This window comes from Oryctolagus cuniculus, chromosome 9 (assembly GCF_051225735.1).
Source record: "Oryctolagus cuniculus isolate XC-2025 breed Fujian yellow rabbit chromosome 9, ASM5122573v1, whole genome shotgun sequence".
Classification (NCBI taxonomy): Eukaryota; Metazoa; Chordata; class Mammalia; order Lagomorpha; family Leporidae; genus Oryctolagus; species Oryctolagus cuniculus.
The window spans coordinates 121,369,743-121,387,781 of NC_142875.1; the positions used below are offsets into that span (position 1 = coordinate 121,369,743).

The window sequence follows — 18,039 nt, forward strand, 5'->3', positions numbered from 1 at the left end:
CAAAATTCAGTCACAGATAAGTATCTAGTAGTAACTAGAAACATCTGATTCTCACGTGACCTCCCAATACACTGGTTAACATTTAGTGTTTAAGATACTCATGATTTACCAGTGCCCTAACAGACTAGAATCAAGTCCATCTCAGTGTTACACAGTATTCCTGCAGTATATTTCTGGTGAAAAGTACATTTTTACATGTCACTGTATAGCTGTTTTAAATTTCCTTGTGATTGAAGCAGGAGGCATGTTGTGTGCAATATGATATCCAGGCTAAAAAAATGAACAATTATTTCAATAGGAGTTAGTTCAATAGTTAAGTATCTGTAACACAGAGGATGACTGCCAATTATGGAAAAGGTTGTACCATTTACATTTTTTATTGGTTTGTTGGCTTTAATTTTAAAATTAGTTCATGTGGGTATCACCTGCAGGCTCCACAAAGTAAATTAAAGATATTTAGAGGTGAAATCCTCAAAGGAAAAATTCTTCGAAGATGAACAAACAGGGAATTAAACAAATCTAACAGCATTAGAAAGTCACTAATTTTTACATATGCACTATGTCCAACCATATTCATTTTTAACTGTATGAATGAAAAGTAGGCCTAACTATTGAAATAGGATAAAATATTAAATAAAATGTAATAAAATCGTAAAATTATCCTGAGGGAAGAAAATACTGAAGACGCACAAAGTAGAGTTGTAGATACTTAACAAGTATGTGACTCTGCTGGGCTGTGTTGTCACATGCTTTTCTTAAAACCTATTTTTTTAAAAAATATATTTTACTTCTTTGAGAGGCAAAGCAATAGACAGAGAGGAAAAAATATATCTATTTGCCACATGGGTGGCAGGGGCCCAAGTACTTGGGCCATCTTGGACTGCCTTCCCAGGCACATGAGAAGGAAGCTGGAACACAAGCAGAGCAGCCTAAGCTACTGCACGAAACCCCAGCCCCTCTGGATTCTTTCCAGTTCCTCTCAGCCGTGGCTTCCTCATGTGTGACAATAAGGAATGTATCACTACGGGAGGAGAAATCAAAACCTAGAACACTAAGTACCAAGCAAGTCAGCACAATCAAGAGGCTACAGGGACGCCTCCATTTCTTTCCAGTCTTTACCTTCCGGTTCGTTTTTGATGAGCTCTTCCATTTTCCTCTGCTTCAAGGTGTCCACAACGTCCGCTAAGCTGCCCTTGCGTCGCTCGGGGGTCCCGAGGGCCGTGCTGGACAAGGCCTCGCCACTCTGCCGCCCACCTTCTTCTGCCTTCTGAGGTGAGGTAGATGAGTTGTGTGGGGCAAATGAAGACATAACTTTATTGCCATCAACTTCCTGGAAGAAAAAAAAAAAAATCAAAGGAAAAAAAATTTTTTTCTTGGTCATTTACCATGCAGTATTTTTTTTTTCAATTGGTTATGTGGCTTATTCAAGTGAAACATTAAGGAGAAAAAGTGAACTTTCTCAGTCTGCAAGAGCATAAGGAACAAAGAAGTTCAGAAAAAGAATAAATTAACTTTACAGCTGAGGTTCCATTCAGGGCAGAAATCAAAAATATAGGAATTCTCTCTTCTGATTAGAGTTTTACATTGATTAGATTTTTTTAAATTTTATTTGAGGATCTCAGATTTTCCCATGAACATTGTTAAATGGAGTGGCCCTTCCTATCCCAGTTCTTCATGACACTAATATTTCAGCAATCAACACTGTATATACTTGATGTTCAATTATCGTCCTGATAGCACTCCTAATGCAAGTAGGTCCTCTCCGACTCCTCCTTCTGCTCCATGAGCGTTAGAGGAAGTGCAGCCACACAGGTTATCTGGGGATCAGACAAGAGCACGGCAAGTCCATTTCTGCCTACACTTCAGATATTGAAAATCCTACTTGTTACTCAAGCCCCGTAACTGTCAATATTCTTTGCTATTCAGCATCTTAACCCTCATTTGCCTGTAAAATACAATTTCTCACAATTTTTTTAAGATTTATTTATTTATTTGAAAGCATTACACAGAGAGAGAAGAAGAAGCAGATGGAGAGAGAGAGAGAGAGAGAGGTCTTCCATCTGCAGGTTCACTCCTCAACTGGCTGCAATGGTTGGCGCTGGGCCAATCCGAAGCCAGGAGCCAGGAGCTTCTTCCAGGTCTCCCACGTGGGTGCAGGGGCCAAATCACTTGGGCCATCTTCCACTGCTTTTTCAGAACACGGCAGAGAGCTAGATCAGAAGTGGATCAGCGGGGACTGGGTCCGGCGCCCATATGGGATGCCGGCACTGCAGCTGCAGGCAGTAGTTTTACCCACTATGAAACAGTGCTGCCCAACCCCCCCTCTGTTTTTAAAATAAAATAAGTGTGTGTGTATGAAAAGAATTCACCTCATTATTCTGAAACTGAAATATACATCTGTGTTCTATTGCCATCATTTTCCCTACAACTTCTAGCACAACTCTGCTCATCTGTGTAACATGTAGGCTCTATTTTGTAAAACAGATGAGTTTTCATCGAAATCTATTTGCATGTGTATATATTTAATAATCAGGATAGATTGCAACTGATTACACTTTTTTCCATACCTATTTAAGACACGTTACTAGGATTCTTTAACTCTAAAAAAGTGACACATCACTTTAATTGATATATAATGTTTCTAAGGTAACTCTAGTAGTTTTGCTACTATAAAGTAGCAAGATTGGGCTAGCACTCTGGCACACCAGTTTAAATCCTGGCCTGCAGTGCCAGTGCCAGCATCATATATGGGCACTGCTTTGAGCTCTGGCTGTTCTAATTCTGATTCAGCTCCCTGCTAAGGTGTCTGGGAAAGCAACAGAGGGTGGCCCAAGGCCTTGGGCCCCTGCACCACGTGGGAGACCAAGAAGAAGCTCCTGGCTCCTGGTTCCAAATCAGCTCAGCTCTGGTTGTCGAGGCCACCTGGGGAGTGAACCAATGGATGGAAGACCTCTCTCTGCTCTACCTCTTTCTGTAACTGTCTTCGAAATAAATAAAATAATCTTTTAAAAAATAGCAATATCAACATAAACATAATCCATTAATATTTTAACTAATGATATTATCGAGTTCAGGGATATTAGCATCAAACTTGAGTTTGCTGGATGGGGCTGAGTTGTGTGGGTAGACAAAAGCAAAAACTGCACAGCAACAGAATCTTTCAAATTATAACTCTAAATTCCAAACGATTTCTGTTTCTTATAAACATTACAAAATACGCCTCTGACTAGCACTATGCCTTAACTGGATAATCTATGGACAATTTAGCTTAACGTATACTTGGGTTTAGAAATCAATATGCACAATGTAATAATTACAACCCCCTGCAGGAATGCTTCTGAAATTATTTATTTATTTAAAACCCACACATAAATATCAGTAAAGATGTAAACATATACATGCTCTGAAAAATAACACAAATTCATTTTGAAAACAAAAAACGTGTGTTTTTCTGCATGGCCTATAATCCACCTGAGCTTTAGTTTCACATGCAGTATCTATTTTAGTAGAATTTCTGTATTCTTTTTCCAATGAGCAAAAACCACCAGATGTTAGCTTCATTTTGAATGTTTCCATTTGTATTGTCATCACATTATAAATTGACAAACTTTGTTTTAAAGATTTGGTTATTTATTTTGAATGAAAGAGGAGAGTGAGAGTGCGAGACAGAGAGAGAGAGAGAGAGATCGATCTTCTATCTGTTGTTTCACTCCCTGGATTGTCCTAAAGGACAGGGCTGGCCAGGCCAAAGCCATGAGTCACAGCTTCATGCAAGTCTCCCACTTGGATGACAGAAGACCAAATACTTGGGCCATCTTCTGTGTTGCTTTTCCCAGGCCATTAACAAGAAGCTGAATCTGAAGTGGAGTAGCTAGGACTTGAACCAGTGACCATATGGAATGCCAGAGTCACAGGCTGCAGCTTTACCTGCTATGCCACAACACTGGTCCCGGTGACAAACCCTGAAAACAAGAGTTTGGAGCTGCATCTTCCTATCAAATCAACACTGGAAGAAATGGCATCCAAATATGGATGAAATCTAATCTATTAAGATACTAGAAAATATTTCCAAATAAAATTTCCCAACTGGCATTTCTCTAACTTCCTATACTCTGCAAAGAGGAAGACAGTATTTTAAAGAGATGAACATATTTCACTAGAGTTCTAAAGTCAGTTGTTACAGCAGCTTAAGAATAAATCAATTAAACGTTATTGCTATTACACACAGGAATATTTTTCTCATCACTATTTCACCTGTCTGCAATTCAGCCTCTGGCACTGTTAACCCCTTTAACAGTTTGGTGTAGTTAACAACTGTCTCAGTGTGGGATTCCATTGTTCATTTGCATGGTGAGTAACTTGTTAAAACGTGCTGGCACAGTCTCCAGTCAAAGAAGTCCTGAAAATTTCAGAGTGTCTTCCCTGGAATTGCATTTTCCATACTTGAAATTGTGTCTTCATTTGTTAGCAGGTGAATCAAGGGCATTGACTCACAATGGTGTAGGTGGTACAGAACAGAAATAAATGTTTAACCAAGTTTTGTGAAATCTAAGGAGAGAAGCTGCAGTATTTTGCTGACAAGCTCCCAGAACTGGGATATAAATTTCTAAAGTCTATTGGCAACAGAGTTCCAAACTTTCAGAATGAACTTGACAATCCTTTTTATTGTTTCTTTAACAAAAAAATATTCGAGAGGCACAGACAGAGAGGGACAGAGAAAGACCAACAGACAGGCAGAGCTTCAGTGAACTGATCCACTAACAAAATACCCACAGTGGCCAGATGGGAACAGGTCAAAGAGAGGAGCTGAGAATTCAAACCATGTCTCCCTGAGAAGTGCCCAGGATTCAACCACTTCCTGTTCTCATTAGCAGGAAGTTGGAATTGGGAGCTGGGCTGGGGCTTGAACCATGGGACTCTGATACAGAATGCAGATGCCCCAGTTGGTGTCTTGAGGATTATTCTAGCCCTCCTTTGTTACTCTAGTTTGTTTAATCTTGCCCTCTGTGTCACCTTTGCTACCAAGAGGAAAAGGGAAGGTCTGCCTAACCTACCTATCCTCATCGAAGGCCATCATCTCCAACACCGGCATCCCACATGGGTGCCTTTCCTGTCCTGGCTGATCCACTCCTGCTCTAGTTCCCCCCTAACGTCCTGGGAAAAGCAGCACAAAATGGTCTAAAGTGTTTGGGCCCTTGCCACCCACATGGAAGACCACTATAAAGCTGCTAGTTCCAGGCTTCAGCCTGGTCCAGTCCTGGCCCCTGGACCATCTGGAGAGTCAACCAGTGGATGGAAGATTTGTCTGTCTCTCCTTCTCTGCAACTCTTTCAAAACAAATAAATGAATCTTTTTAAAAAGTATTCTCTTGAATTCATTCTACAGAGAGCATTTTGGTACAAACACACAGAGAGAAAGAGTACACCAACCTTAATATTTAAATTTTCATTTAGATAATGTGATTAAGAATTAACTCATTTGAGAAATGATAATATGCAATTCAACCATGTACTTGCATGTTTCTTTCCTTATTAAAATGACATTTCACCCTCAACTTATAGACAAAGAAATGCATTATGTTTACTTTTAAGTCCTACAAACTGAAATTCATACTGGATAGTAAAAATATTACATCTGATAATCTATAAGACTACAATCGGTAATAATAGCAAACAGTTATTGAATGCTTACTTTGTCTCAAACTTTGTTCACTGTATCCTATACATATAAACTTGATTAATCCTCATGGCAAGCTAATTATGTTTCTCAATTCACAGCTGGAGAAACTGAGGAGTGCAGACTGAAGTAAATGCCTGAGGTTGCATGACTAATAAAAGGTAGAGCAGAAAATTGATCCAACCTCATGGGTTCCAGAGGCCCTGTTTTTGACCACAGTGCTTATACACCTCTTATAAAAATAAAAACAAAAATAAATATGTCTTTATCTAGCAATATCGTGGGGGACCAAGGGCTTCTACCTCCACTTGTTGAACTCCTAAAGGAAAGTAATGATATAATTACACTTAAATTAAGCTAACTACATTCCAGACACATAAATCTCTATCAATCCAATCAGCCACTGTTTCAGATCATATTCCAAAAACTAAATCCAACACACAGATTCATTTCAACGTTGTTAATCACAATAATGATACCCAGTAGTTTAAGGCTTTTTAAAATTATATTTATGAACTTTGTGGTTATCTCTAACGTCTTTTCTAACATAGTCGTTAATTTAGAACAAAGCTAGTGAGAATATCTGAAATGTAATTAATTTGAATCTATTAATGAAAATTCATTAATTTTGGTATTGCATAGACATAGCATTAAATAAACTATATCATAATGCATTTTGAGGCTCAACAAGTTTTGACATGCTCTTGTTCCTCTTCCAATAGTGCTCATAAATATTACCAGGACCAAATTAAAACAAAACTCTGAGAAACATCTTAACAGCTACATCATATTGTTAATCTTTAAATCCTACATAAAGATAAAAACACATGTATCTTATCACAAATGTTTTGCTGAAACACAATTTCACTACTTGTAATCTATTCTAACAAATTAGTAGATGCCAAATTCAATTAGTAATAGGAAAAACATAGGATTATTTTGCAAAAAACTCTCTCTCCGGCAGGTATTTAGCATAGTATTTAAAATGCCTGCATGCCACATTGGAGTGTTGGGGTTTGATTTCCAGCTCTGGTTCCTGACTGCAGCTTCATCTAATGCAGACCTTGGTGTGCACAGGTGAAGATTCAAGTAACTGAGTTCCTGCCACCCACAGCGGAGACCTGGATTGAATTCCTGTGTCCTAGGCTCCCAGTTTTGGTCCTGGCCTGGCCTTCGTCTATACCCAGCCACTGAGGGTGTTTGGGGACTCAATCAGTCAGGGCTCTCTCTATCTTTCTTTCTTTGCTTGCAAATAAATAAATTTTAAAAATGACTTTCAATTATTTTTAAAGTTTACTTGTTTAAGTTCTTTTTTCCATAAATTTTCTGCATGAAACCTGTAACAATGCTTACTCATTGGTATTGCAGATCCCTGGATGCTATTTTAAATGATCCCCTGAATAAACACACACGCACACATGCACACAGACACAAACACATACTCACAAAATTGCCAATGCAACTTCACATACAGTGCTAGACTTAGCTTTTCATTCTCATAGTTACAGCTATGAACATACTCCTTAAGATCCATGAATTCCCATTACCCATAACTCAGGTTAAGATGCTCAAATCTAAATGCATATCTTCCAAGAAAAGTATTATAAACTCATCAATGTATTATTATATGATGTTAAACAATGAATTATTTGAAAAATCCTTTAAATTACAGCTTTCATAATAACTATCAAAATAAAGTTATTAAAGGTTATATAGGTATATGTCAGTCAGTTAAAATTTTACTGCTAAGATAAGCACTTAGGAAGAGAAATACTTTGGTTATTCTTTAAAGGGCAATAAACTCGTTGAAAACAGAGAGAGATATTAATAAAAACATACAATATTTTTACTGTAATCATTATCTCTTACTTAGCTATCCACCCTGTGATAATGCAGCCATTTGAAATTCAAGCCAAAATTTCCAACTTTAATAATTGATGTTACAATTCTGACAGCAAGTCATATCAGCTCAATTTTCAAATATTAACTTTCCTGAAAACAAGACATAAACATAAGAAGGATATACTTCTTATGGGGAGCCGGCACTGTGGCACAGTAGGTAAAGCCGCCTCCTGCAGTATCCCATATGGGTGCTGGCTCAAGACCTGGCTGCTCTACTTCCAATCCAGCTCTCTGCTATGGCCTGGGAAAGCAGTAGAAGATAGCCCAAGTCCCTGGGCCCCTGCACCCATGTGAGAGACCTGGAGGAAGCATCTGGCTCCTGGCTTTGCATAAGCGCAGCTCCAGCCATTGCGGCCAGTTGGGGAGTGAACCATCAGATGGAGGACCTCTCTCTTTCTCTTTCTCTTTCTCCCTCCCCCTCCCCCTATCCTCTCTCTGTGTAACTCTGACTTTCAAATAAATAAAAAATCTTAAAAAAAAAAAAAAAAGAAGAAGAAGAAGCTAAAGCAAAACTAGCACTTTAAAAAGTTCAACTGAGAACACTAAGAGTTTGTATTTGGTTAACAAGATTTGGAACAGGATATGGTCAGTTCCCAATACCTACAAAAGTCAGCTCTTAGACTTCTAAGAGTGTTTGTTATACTTGTGATTACAGCTGATTTTAAAGCCACCCAATTTAAAGTCTTTCCTAAACTTTTGTCTGAAAAAGAGATGCCTGGTGTATACTTAGGTCCAGTAGTTTAAAAAACAAAGTGGAAAATGACAGAGGCACTGTTGTGTGTGCTATTTCCGTAGTAATAAACACAGACAGAGCTTATCACAATGGGTCTCCCTTGTCCATTGAAAAAAGCCACCAATAATCCCTTCTTAACACAGAATCTTATAAGATCAACAATTCCTAGTGCCCAAATAACTAAGGTACATAAGTGGACAGTCTAGCTTTAAATGAGCAGTTTAAATATCTTTCCAGGGATGTGGCCAGCAAGTTATGTATAAGCATGATTTTAGGCTCTCTAGGGAAACGTGATGCCTGCATGTTCAGCTTGGATGCCTTCACCTACTCCAGATAGCTAGCAAGCTAAAATCCGATGGCCCCAAAGACAATTGTTAAGGATTAGTTTATATACATTTCAACATATTAATAATATCATTGAAACTCCCTGAAAATTAATACTCTGAATCCTTAAAAACATCCCATCATCACAATATAAAAAATGGTTGGGAATCCTAAAATACCTTCATGTTTTTGTTGTTGTTGCTCTGAATTCTGTGTTAAGCACGGTATTTCATGTCCTGCTCAGTTTCAAGTTTTAAAGTACAGTGAAGAAACCTTAAACAATCAACTGCTTCTTTAAAGCACATAGTAAGACACTTGAGGCGGCTCTAATATATTTTTAATAGCACAGGCCTCAACAAGTGTAGGTAAAAGATAATCTTTTAAAAATGACTGCATTATATTTCAAACGCTAGGATTTTGTCCATATTTTAAACAGTTTTAGTATATTTTGGGGGCAGTGCAAATAGAAGTGAGAGCTGTTTCATGTTTTTTTCCCCAAAAATCTAAAAATATAGACTCTTTTAAATTTGCTATTCAATAGGATGGAAATTCTGCAAAAGTCTAAGTTCATTTGCATTTCTCTGCCAAGCACTGAGATGACATGTCAGTCTAGGCTTATCTTTAATCTCTGGTCAGAAAACTCAATAAACATTTAAACACGCATTCTTTTTAAAAGTGCTTTTTCTTAGTACCAAACAACATGAAAGGCCAGGCGCAAGCAAATGACAGGTGATTTGTGTAAATCTGCTCTCAATCAGCAGTTAGCGAGCCAGTATCAGTGGCATCATCTGCACACACTTTCTACTCTTAGATTTTTCTCAGGCTTCACCCTCCACTTCCTGAAACAGAAACTCAGGTGAGGGGGGCCAACATTTATGATCTAACACGCCTTCCAGCTGAGACTGTTGCATGAAGTTGGAGAATCACTGTTACAGAAAAAAAGAAAAAATGCACAACTTAGAGGAAAAAAAGAGGAAGAGAAGGAAAGAAGAAATGATCCAAGCCGTGGTAGGGAAGAAACACATCCTTAGAGTGACAGGGCTCAAAGGACTTGAGGAGAGAGAGAAAATGGGATCCTATATCCCCAGGACTTGAGGAGAGAGAGAACGGGGTCCTATATTCCCAGGGAGTCAGGAGGGCAGCAGGGGAGGGATGACAGCCAACACTTCAGCAGCAGGGGTAAAACGCACTGGCATCTGTTGGACGCTGTAGTTTTTTTTTTAACAGTCAGTTTGGCATTTGTTAAAACAGATTTATGTCTGCTAATTTCTTCCTAACTATATAGATTAGGGAATCTGAGACTTTCGTCAAAATTGCATTGTGGATATAGATTTTTTTTTTTTAGAAATGTACCAAAAACTTGATTTAAATTTATTACAAGTTTGATCTCATTTATAAGGTGAAAATAAAACAATGATGTTTCCTTTTTTTTTTTTTAAATCACTGTTACATTCACCACCTAATTTGAGGCAATGAAACTGAAATTTAAGGGCATATCTTCTGCGGATCAATAAAAGATGGTACAAATAGGAAAAACAGTTTAGAAAATATCTTCATTTCCATGCAGATGCTACATGGGCAAAAAGGTTTAATAATTGGTTTTCTCAAATACTCCTTCAGGATCACATTTACTAAGAATCCCAGAAATGCAGCATTCAAGAATAAAATGTATGTTTTCATGTGCTCTCAAAACCACTTAATAAGCAAAAGTGGCATTTAGAGAATTGCTAATACATTAACTAATAGAACCTGTAAAAACAAAGAACATTTTGTGCTGTGACAGCCTCATTATCTTCTGATGATCTGTGCGCTGTCTCACTGAGGTTTAAGCTTCTCACAAATACACTTTAAGACATTTGATGATCTCCTCCCTGAAGGCTCAAAGGTCAACTGTAAGATGTTTCTAAACAAAAACTAGGCTGCACATCAAAACATTTCCATTAACATTTATCACTTACAATAAATGTAACATTTGCTGTAACTAGCCTCTGATTATATACAACAATTCTTCTATCATTTCCTTAAGTACTCTCTGGAACATTCATACTGTCCTTGTTAGTGAACTTGAATAAACACCCATTCATCCTGGGAGTCCAAATGAAGAATGAGACTTGAGGAAATCCTCCTATTTTGATCTGTTTGAATGTCAAAATTTGTAAGTTACTCGCTGAAGCACTGAAAATTTGGAAAATGACATCTTTTTATCCCACACAGAAATGGATGTAGTTTCTTACACAGAACAGACATTCAGGAAAGTTAACAAGATGAGCGTTCACTAGCGTTGCTCATAATTGGAAACTGACTAAACTTTTAGCTCAGTAATAAGCAAAATAGATATGGTCCATGCATGCAGTCGACTACAATGGTAGCAAAACAGCAAAAGGCAGTGGTTAAGCAAACTACAAAGTCTGGCAGAATTCAGGATTTGGGGGATCAAATACAGGCTGTGCTATTTACTAACTGTTTAACCTCGGGCAAGCCATCTAAACTCTCTAAATCTCAGTATCTTCATCTATAAAGTGTGATAGTAAATGGTAAGTAATTCATACATGCATATGTATAGATTTACATATATATATATATATAATTGGCTTCAAAAGCCTGACAGTAATATAAGTAACAAATCAGTAACAGAAGATACCAATTTCACCCAATCACTTTTCCTCATTAATCTTTTTATGTCTCAGTTTTCCCTTCTGTAAAATGGAGACGATACTAGCGTCTACCCCATTGGTTTGTCAGAGGATTAGGAGTTAATATATAATAAGCTATGTGAGTTAAATAAGCAAATATGTGTGTTATGAATTATAAAACTCACAAAATGGTTACTGGGATATGGCAGGAGCTCTGTGAGTGCTCAGTGAGTTGTGCTGGGGCTGATACTGAGGCACAGTTGGTAAAGCTACCGCCTGCAAGGCTGGCATCTCATAGGGGAGCTGATTCGAGTCCTGGGTACCCCACTTCCAATCCAGCTCAATGCTAATGTGCCTGGGAAAGCAGTGGAAGATAATCCAAATGCTTGGCCTTCTGCAACCACAGGGAAGACCCAAATGAGGCTTCTGGCTCATGCCTGGTCCAGCCCCTGCCGTTGCAGCCATCTGGGGAATGAACAAGCAAATGGAAGATTGCTCGCTCACTCTCTCTCTCTCTTCCTCTGTTTAACTCTGACTTTCAAATAAATAAATAAATCTTTTTTTTAAAATGCTAGTTGTGGAGTAGTGGGTAAAGCTGCTGCCTGCAGTGTCGGTATCCCATATGGGGCCAGCTCAAGTCCTGGCTGCTCCACTTCCAATCCAGCTCTCTGCTGTGGCAATTCTAAAAGTAATGAACTTAAAGAATTGTTGGGGCTGGCGCTGTGGTGTAGTGGTTAAAGCCTTGGCCTGAAGCACTGGCATCCCATATGGATGCTGGTTCTAGTCCCAGCTGCTCCACTTCCGATCCAGCTCTCTGCTATGGCCTGGAAAAGCAGTAGAAGATGGCCCAAGTGCTTGGGCCCCTGCACCCATGCAGGAGACCCTGAGGAAGCTCCTGGCTCCAGATTGGCTCAGCTCTGGCTGTTGCAGCCATCTGGGGAGTGAACCAGCGGATGGAAGATCTCTCTCTCTCTCTCTCTCTGCACCTCTCCTTCTCTCTGTGTGTAACTCTGACTTTCAAATAAATAAACAAATCTAAAAAAAAAATGCCAGCAGCAGCTGGAGGTGATGTCACACGACCACCATTCCTGTTTTTAAAGAAGTGAGCTCCAGGCCATCAAATTAGGATACAAAGATGAATATATAAAATCAATACAGAAAAAAACAGGTGTTTTGCCAGGAAAGTAGAGAAAATATTAACAAGACACAAATCCCTTCTCCTATATACCCCACCAAAAAAAAAAAGAAAAGAAAACATACAAGTAGTTTCAATGTTCTCTCTGCTGAAATTGAACTGTATAGCAGAGAAACAATTTTTTACAAAATAAATTTTTTAATGTGGCCCATTTTTAACAATAACCTAATACAAACTTTTTAGGAAAAAAAGAAGTCCCCAAATGTCATGTGGCATTCGTGTGCTTTTATCTCTGTTGCATACTCAATTTTCAGTTTTCACAGCCTCATGGTTCTCTACTGAGTGATAACCGAGGGAAATGATCAAAGAAAGACCGCTCAATTACTACTCATTATGAAATAAAACTTTAAAAAGTCAAAGTCTGAAAAAAGTCAAGAGTAATGAATTATTTTTCATAAATACATGACACCAATTACTTAGTATGCCACATTTCTACGTTTCTTCCGCATTTCTCTTTCTTCTTGTGCGATAAGCACATCAGATTTTTCTTTCTTCGTGGGAAGATCAGCACCACTAGATTTCCTGACAAATAAATTCTTAGGTTGCTTCACATTAGAAACATAAAACAAAAACAATGGGAACCCAGAAGGGACAGTTAAGTACTAATTCTTCATTCCCATGGGCACCCTGGATAGAGTTCCCTAAGGGCAGATGGTCTTTCAGTCTACTCTGTTTGGCCAATAAACTACTTTTCTACTTAAAAAAATGCTAATGGCCTGTTTTTATATATTGATTAAGACTTCCAATTATACCCATTTGTATCAATAGGAGTACTTTTTTCTTTGAAAGCAACTTTCCACATGATGCTGCTAAGCACTGTTTTGAGATAGAATGCATGAGCTTCACTTCCCGGTCTACAAGCAATGATAGGGCACAAACAGGTCCCCACACTCTTAGAAAGTTTCCTAACCAAACGAATGATTTATTTGCATTATAAGCAGAATTTCCTGAGCCTGTTTTAGTGCCCACATAAGGACCATCCCACAGCACACACAAACAACTGACACAGGCATTCTTAACGCACACATCAACTTCACCGCAAACATTATCTTCATAGAGCCTATATGAGCAGTGCTCTATACAAATTTTACTTGAGTCTTTCAGTTTTAAATGAGTTTTTGAAATATCTCTAAACTATCAGGGCTGTTTTAAGACACAAAAGCTGTTTAAATCCACTAATGTTCTGGTAAAAATACACTACCACACTGGGCGTTCTTAAAGGTACTGTTCTAGTTGTTTTATGTTCTCTAGAAATCTCAGAGAAATTCCATGAATAATGTTATTCCTGTTTAACATGTGAAGAAATTAAGCTAAAAGTAATCTGTCCAAAGTCATGGTATACAACAGCCAACTGGAGAATTAAAGGCACCACTTGCCATATCAGAGGGCAGCCTGGAGTCTGGCTCCTCTGCTCTATCCAGCCTCAAGCCAAAGCATCTGGGACGCAGAAGACGGTGGTTCCAGGTACGTGGGCCCCTGACACTCTTGTGGAAAACCCGGATGAAGTTCCTAGCTCTTAGCTTTGGCCTAGTCCAGCCTCAGCTGTTGCAGGCATTTGAGGAGTGAACCAGTGGATGGAAGATCTCTCTCTCTCTCTCTCTCTCTCTGTCACATCCTCTGTCTGTCACCCTGCCTTCCAGCAAAACAAAACAAAACCCAAGATTCATTTTTTTAAAAAAGATTTACTTATTCATGTGAAAGAGAATGAGAGAAAACTAGTAAGCTAGTTATCTTGTATCTCTTAATTCACTCCCCATATTGCTGCAATGGCTGGGGCTGGGCCAGGCAAGCTGAAGCCCAGAGCCAGGAGCTTCATCCAGGTCCCCCACATGGGTGGTAGGGGCCCAAAAACATGGGCTATCTTCGGCTGCTTTCCCCAGATTATTAGCAGAGACCTGGATTGGAAGTTGAGCAGCCAGGAATTGAACTGGCACCCATACTGGATGCCAGCACTGCAGGCAGTGGCTTGACCCACTGTGCCACAATGTCAGCCCCCAACACCCACTTCTTGTTACCATTAAGCTCATACTGCCTTCCTCAACAGATTCAGGTGTTACAAACGTATCCAAAACAAGTGTGCAATAAATACCTGGACTTATTAATTTAGGTACAAATTTATTAAGCCTTTATGTACACACAGTCATTTGACCTAAAACCAAAAGCAATTAAGTAGAGAGGAAAACACACAGAGTGTCCAGGGGCATCATCCAGAAAATCTTAGAGTTTCATATTCACACTCCAGACAAAGAAGTGGCCACATGCCAACAAATGAAGAATAATAAATCAGAAGACTGACTAGCACAGGAGGGTCATCACCGGAAGGGTCATGCAAGTCCGTGCGGGGAGTTCACGGTGGACCTGTCAGGTGATGGAGAACCACTGTTGATTCTGCAGTGGGAGGACTAGTCCAGCAGCGGTTTATAGAAAGAATTGGGTCAAGGAAGAAGTAAGCCTCTCCACTTAATAGAAAGCTGCTACCATGACACACACGTGACAAGCCTTCTGTAAGACTGTACAGTGAGAATGGAAAAGAATCATCAAATCTACCTATTATCTGTGATTATAAAATGTTTAGGAAAATAGGTCATACTCACCAATGAGCTTCTTCAAGCTGCCAGTATTAAAATTATTTCTGTTTACATTCCATAGTGGAGTTCCCTTTCCTAACCCCATCCATCCAGCTGTAACCCAATGCAACCCAACATCGAACAATGATGGGAATGAGCACATCACGTGGGAAAAAAGCAAAGAAGCACTTTTAGATGGTTGGATGTCCTATGCACACACAACATATGATTCTGGGTACATTAGAAAGGTTATCTAAGTAAATGGGCCTGCGTACATATATATGTGTGTCTTGGGGGTGTGGAATGTAGACACACACATATGTTTTTATTGTTTTGGTTTTTAAAATTTACATTATTTTCCTATGAGACAAGCAAAAAAATACATAAAAGAATCACTTGAAAAATTAGAGACAATTTGAAGAAAGCAATGATAGGATTAGAAAATTTGAAAATAAGGAGGAAAGAGTCAAACATGGTTCCTGCTTGGGAGACAGAAATAATATTTGGGGTATGGACAAAAACAAAATGCTTAGTAAACAGAGATTTGTTTAAAAACAAAATCAACATATCTAAAACTTTTCATAAGTCCACTTAACTAAATTAATTTATAACTTGAACATTAGCCCTAATTTCTGACTCCAGCCCTGTAAACAGTAGGTACTATATAAACTCCCTCAAGAAATGGAAATGATGAACCTACAGATCTGTAAATTTGTATGTGGCTCATAAAAAGGCAGATGTGCCTCTATGATGCAGGTGAAGAAATGCTTGTAAAATGATAACTTATAAATTACTTCTTTGCAGTGAATGGTTAAGTCCATTTTAGGTTATAAATAGAGAGTACCCAGGGGGAGAAGAGAATGTGGACAATGCCTCTTCACACGAATCTAAAAGTGGCAATGAGCTCAACAACAAAGTAAGAACCAAGCCGGGCAAAGGATCTGAATGCACATTTCTCAGAAGAAGAAATTCAAAGAGTCAACAAATTCATAAAAAAATGCTAACTATCACTAGCCATCACCAAAAGTAAAATCAAAGCCCCACTGAGGTATCATGGCACTCTTCTCAGAGTGACTATTAAACAGCAAATGTTGGTGAGGATGTGGAGGTAAGAGAACTCTCTCCTCACTGTTTGTGGGCCTGGAAATTAGCAGAGCCATTATGCAGAACAGTAGGGAGCTTCCTCGGAAAACTAAAAACAGACATTCATATGACCCATCCATCCTATTTCTTCTGACTTTATATCCAAAGGAAAGGAAGTCACTATATTAAAGAGATGCCTGTTGGGGCTGGTCTGGTGGCATAGTGGGTTAAGACACTACCTGGGATGTGGGCACCCCATATGCATGCTGGTTCGAGTCTCAGCTGCTCCACTTCCAATCCAGCTTCCTAATAATGCTGCTAGGAAAGCTATGGGAGACATCTCATGTGCTTGGGCCACTGTCCCTTATGCAGGAGACCTGGATGGAGTTCCAGGTTCCTGGCTTCAGCTTGGCCCAGCACCTGCTGTTGCGGCCATCTGGGAGTGAATCAATGGATGGATAATCAACCAGTATCTCTCCCTCTCTCTGTCTGTCTCTGTCTCTCCATCTCTATAACTCCAGCTTTCAAATAAATACAAAAAATACTTAAAAATAAAGAAAACAGAGACCTGCTCTCCCATGTTCACTGCAGCACCACACACAATAGCCAAGTTATGGAATCAAACTAGGTATAGATCAATAGACAAAGGTCTAAAGAAAATGTGCTACACATATACAATATAGTATTATTCTCTGATAAGAAATGAAATTCTGTTATTTCCAGCAAAATCAATGGAACTGGAGATCATTATGTTAAATTAAATAAGCAGACACAGAAAGACAAATACTGCATATTCTATTTCATATCTTGAACTTTATATATAGATAAAATACACACACACACACACACACATGAACTAAGAGACACTGGGAAGAGTGGGTGGAGTCGAATGAGGAGTAGGGTGAAGTGGGTTCTAAAACACATTAAGGAGAATATAACAGGTTCTAGTCTTTTACAGCTCAGTGGGGGGGCTATGGCTCCTGCTGATGTATAATATTCTATATATAAAGAACGGAAACAAAGGAGATAGTAGTCTCCAAACACAAAGAAAATACAGGGAAATGGAAAGCCTGGTCACTTGGTAAGGTCATTTTTAAGTTATGTATATCTGTTGAAAAGTTATATTGTACCCTTTCAAAACATGCAAATATTACATATTAATCCAAAAGTCAAAGAATAATTTTTAAACACAGTTATAAGTGGCTAACACCTTTTTCTTTAGTGATTTGGGTTTACCATGTATATTTTTGAAAGTACATCATTATTTATAATTAGATTTTGAAGGATGAAAGGTGTTCTGTACAGAAAAATGCACAAGGTTGGTGATGTGGCGTAGCGGGTAAATCTGCCACTTCCAGGGCTGGCATTTCCCCATGGGCTCCCGTTCAAATCCTGGCTGCTGCACTTCTGATCCAGCTCCCTGCTAATGTGCCTGGAAAAGCAGCCGAGGATGGCCCAAGCTCTTGGGAGATCTGAAAGAGGCTCCCGGCTCCCAGCTTTGGCCTGGCCCAGTCCCAGTCATTGTGGCCATTTAGGGAGTGAGCCAGAGGATAGAAAATTTGGCTCTGTGTCTCTCTGATCTCCTTCTTCTCTGTTAACTCTGCCTTTCAAATAAACCATAAAGAAAAATACCACGCAAAAATCATTAGCACCAATAGAATATGCAAAACAAAGAGAGAAACAGGAAAATGAGAAGATCCTAGAGCAAAAATGGCAAAATAAAGGGTTTTTGTTATTCCAGTAAATATGAACACAGGAAAACAGAATGATAGCACCGTGAAATACAGGAGCAAATCAGAACTGAAATGACTTTCCCTTACCATAAAGGGGCTCTCTGAGTGCCAGGTTCTAGTTGTTGTATGTTCAGTCTCTAAGATCCTTGACACACAGATGTTAAAACGTGGGGGAGAAACAGAAATGAAATGT

At 38.9% G+C, this 18,039-nt stretch overlaps 1 protein-coding gene across 25 annotated transcripts in view; it reads right to left on the reverse strand.

The window, feature by feature from the left end:
• Positions 1-18,039, reverse strand: part of SOX5 (SRY-box transcription factor 5) — a 1,100,247-nt gene that overhangs the window by 323,956 nt on the left and 758,252 nt on the right. For all 25 annotated transcript variants that reach the window (XM_089304672.1, XM_089304666.1, XM_070049491.2 and 22 more), the window contains one exon: positions 1,120-1,330. In XM_089304672.1, the coding sequence (XP_089160798.1) occupies positions 1,120-1,330 (211 nt within the window). The remainder of the gene's footprint in view (positions 1-1,119; positions 1,331-18,039) is intronic.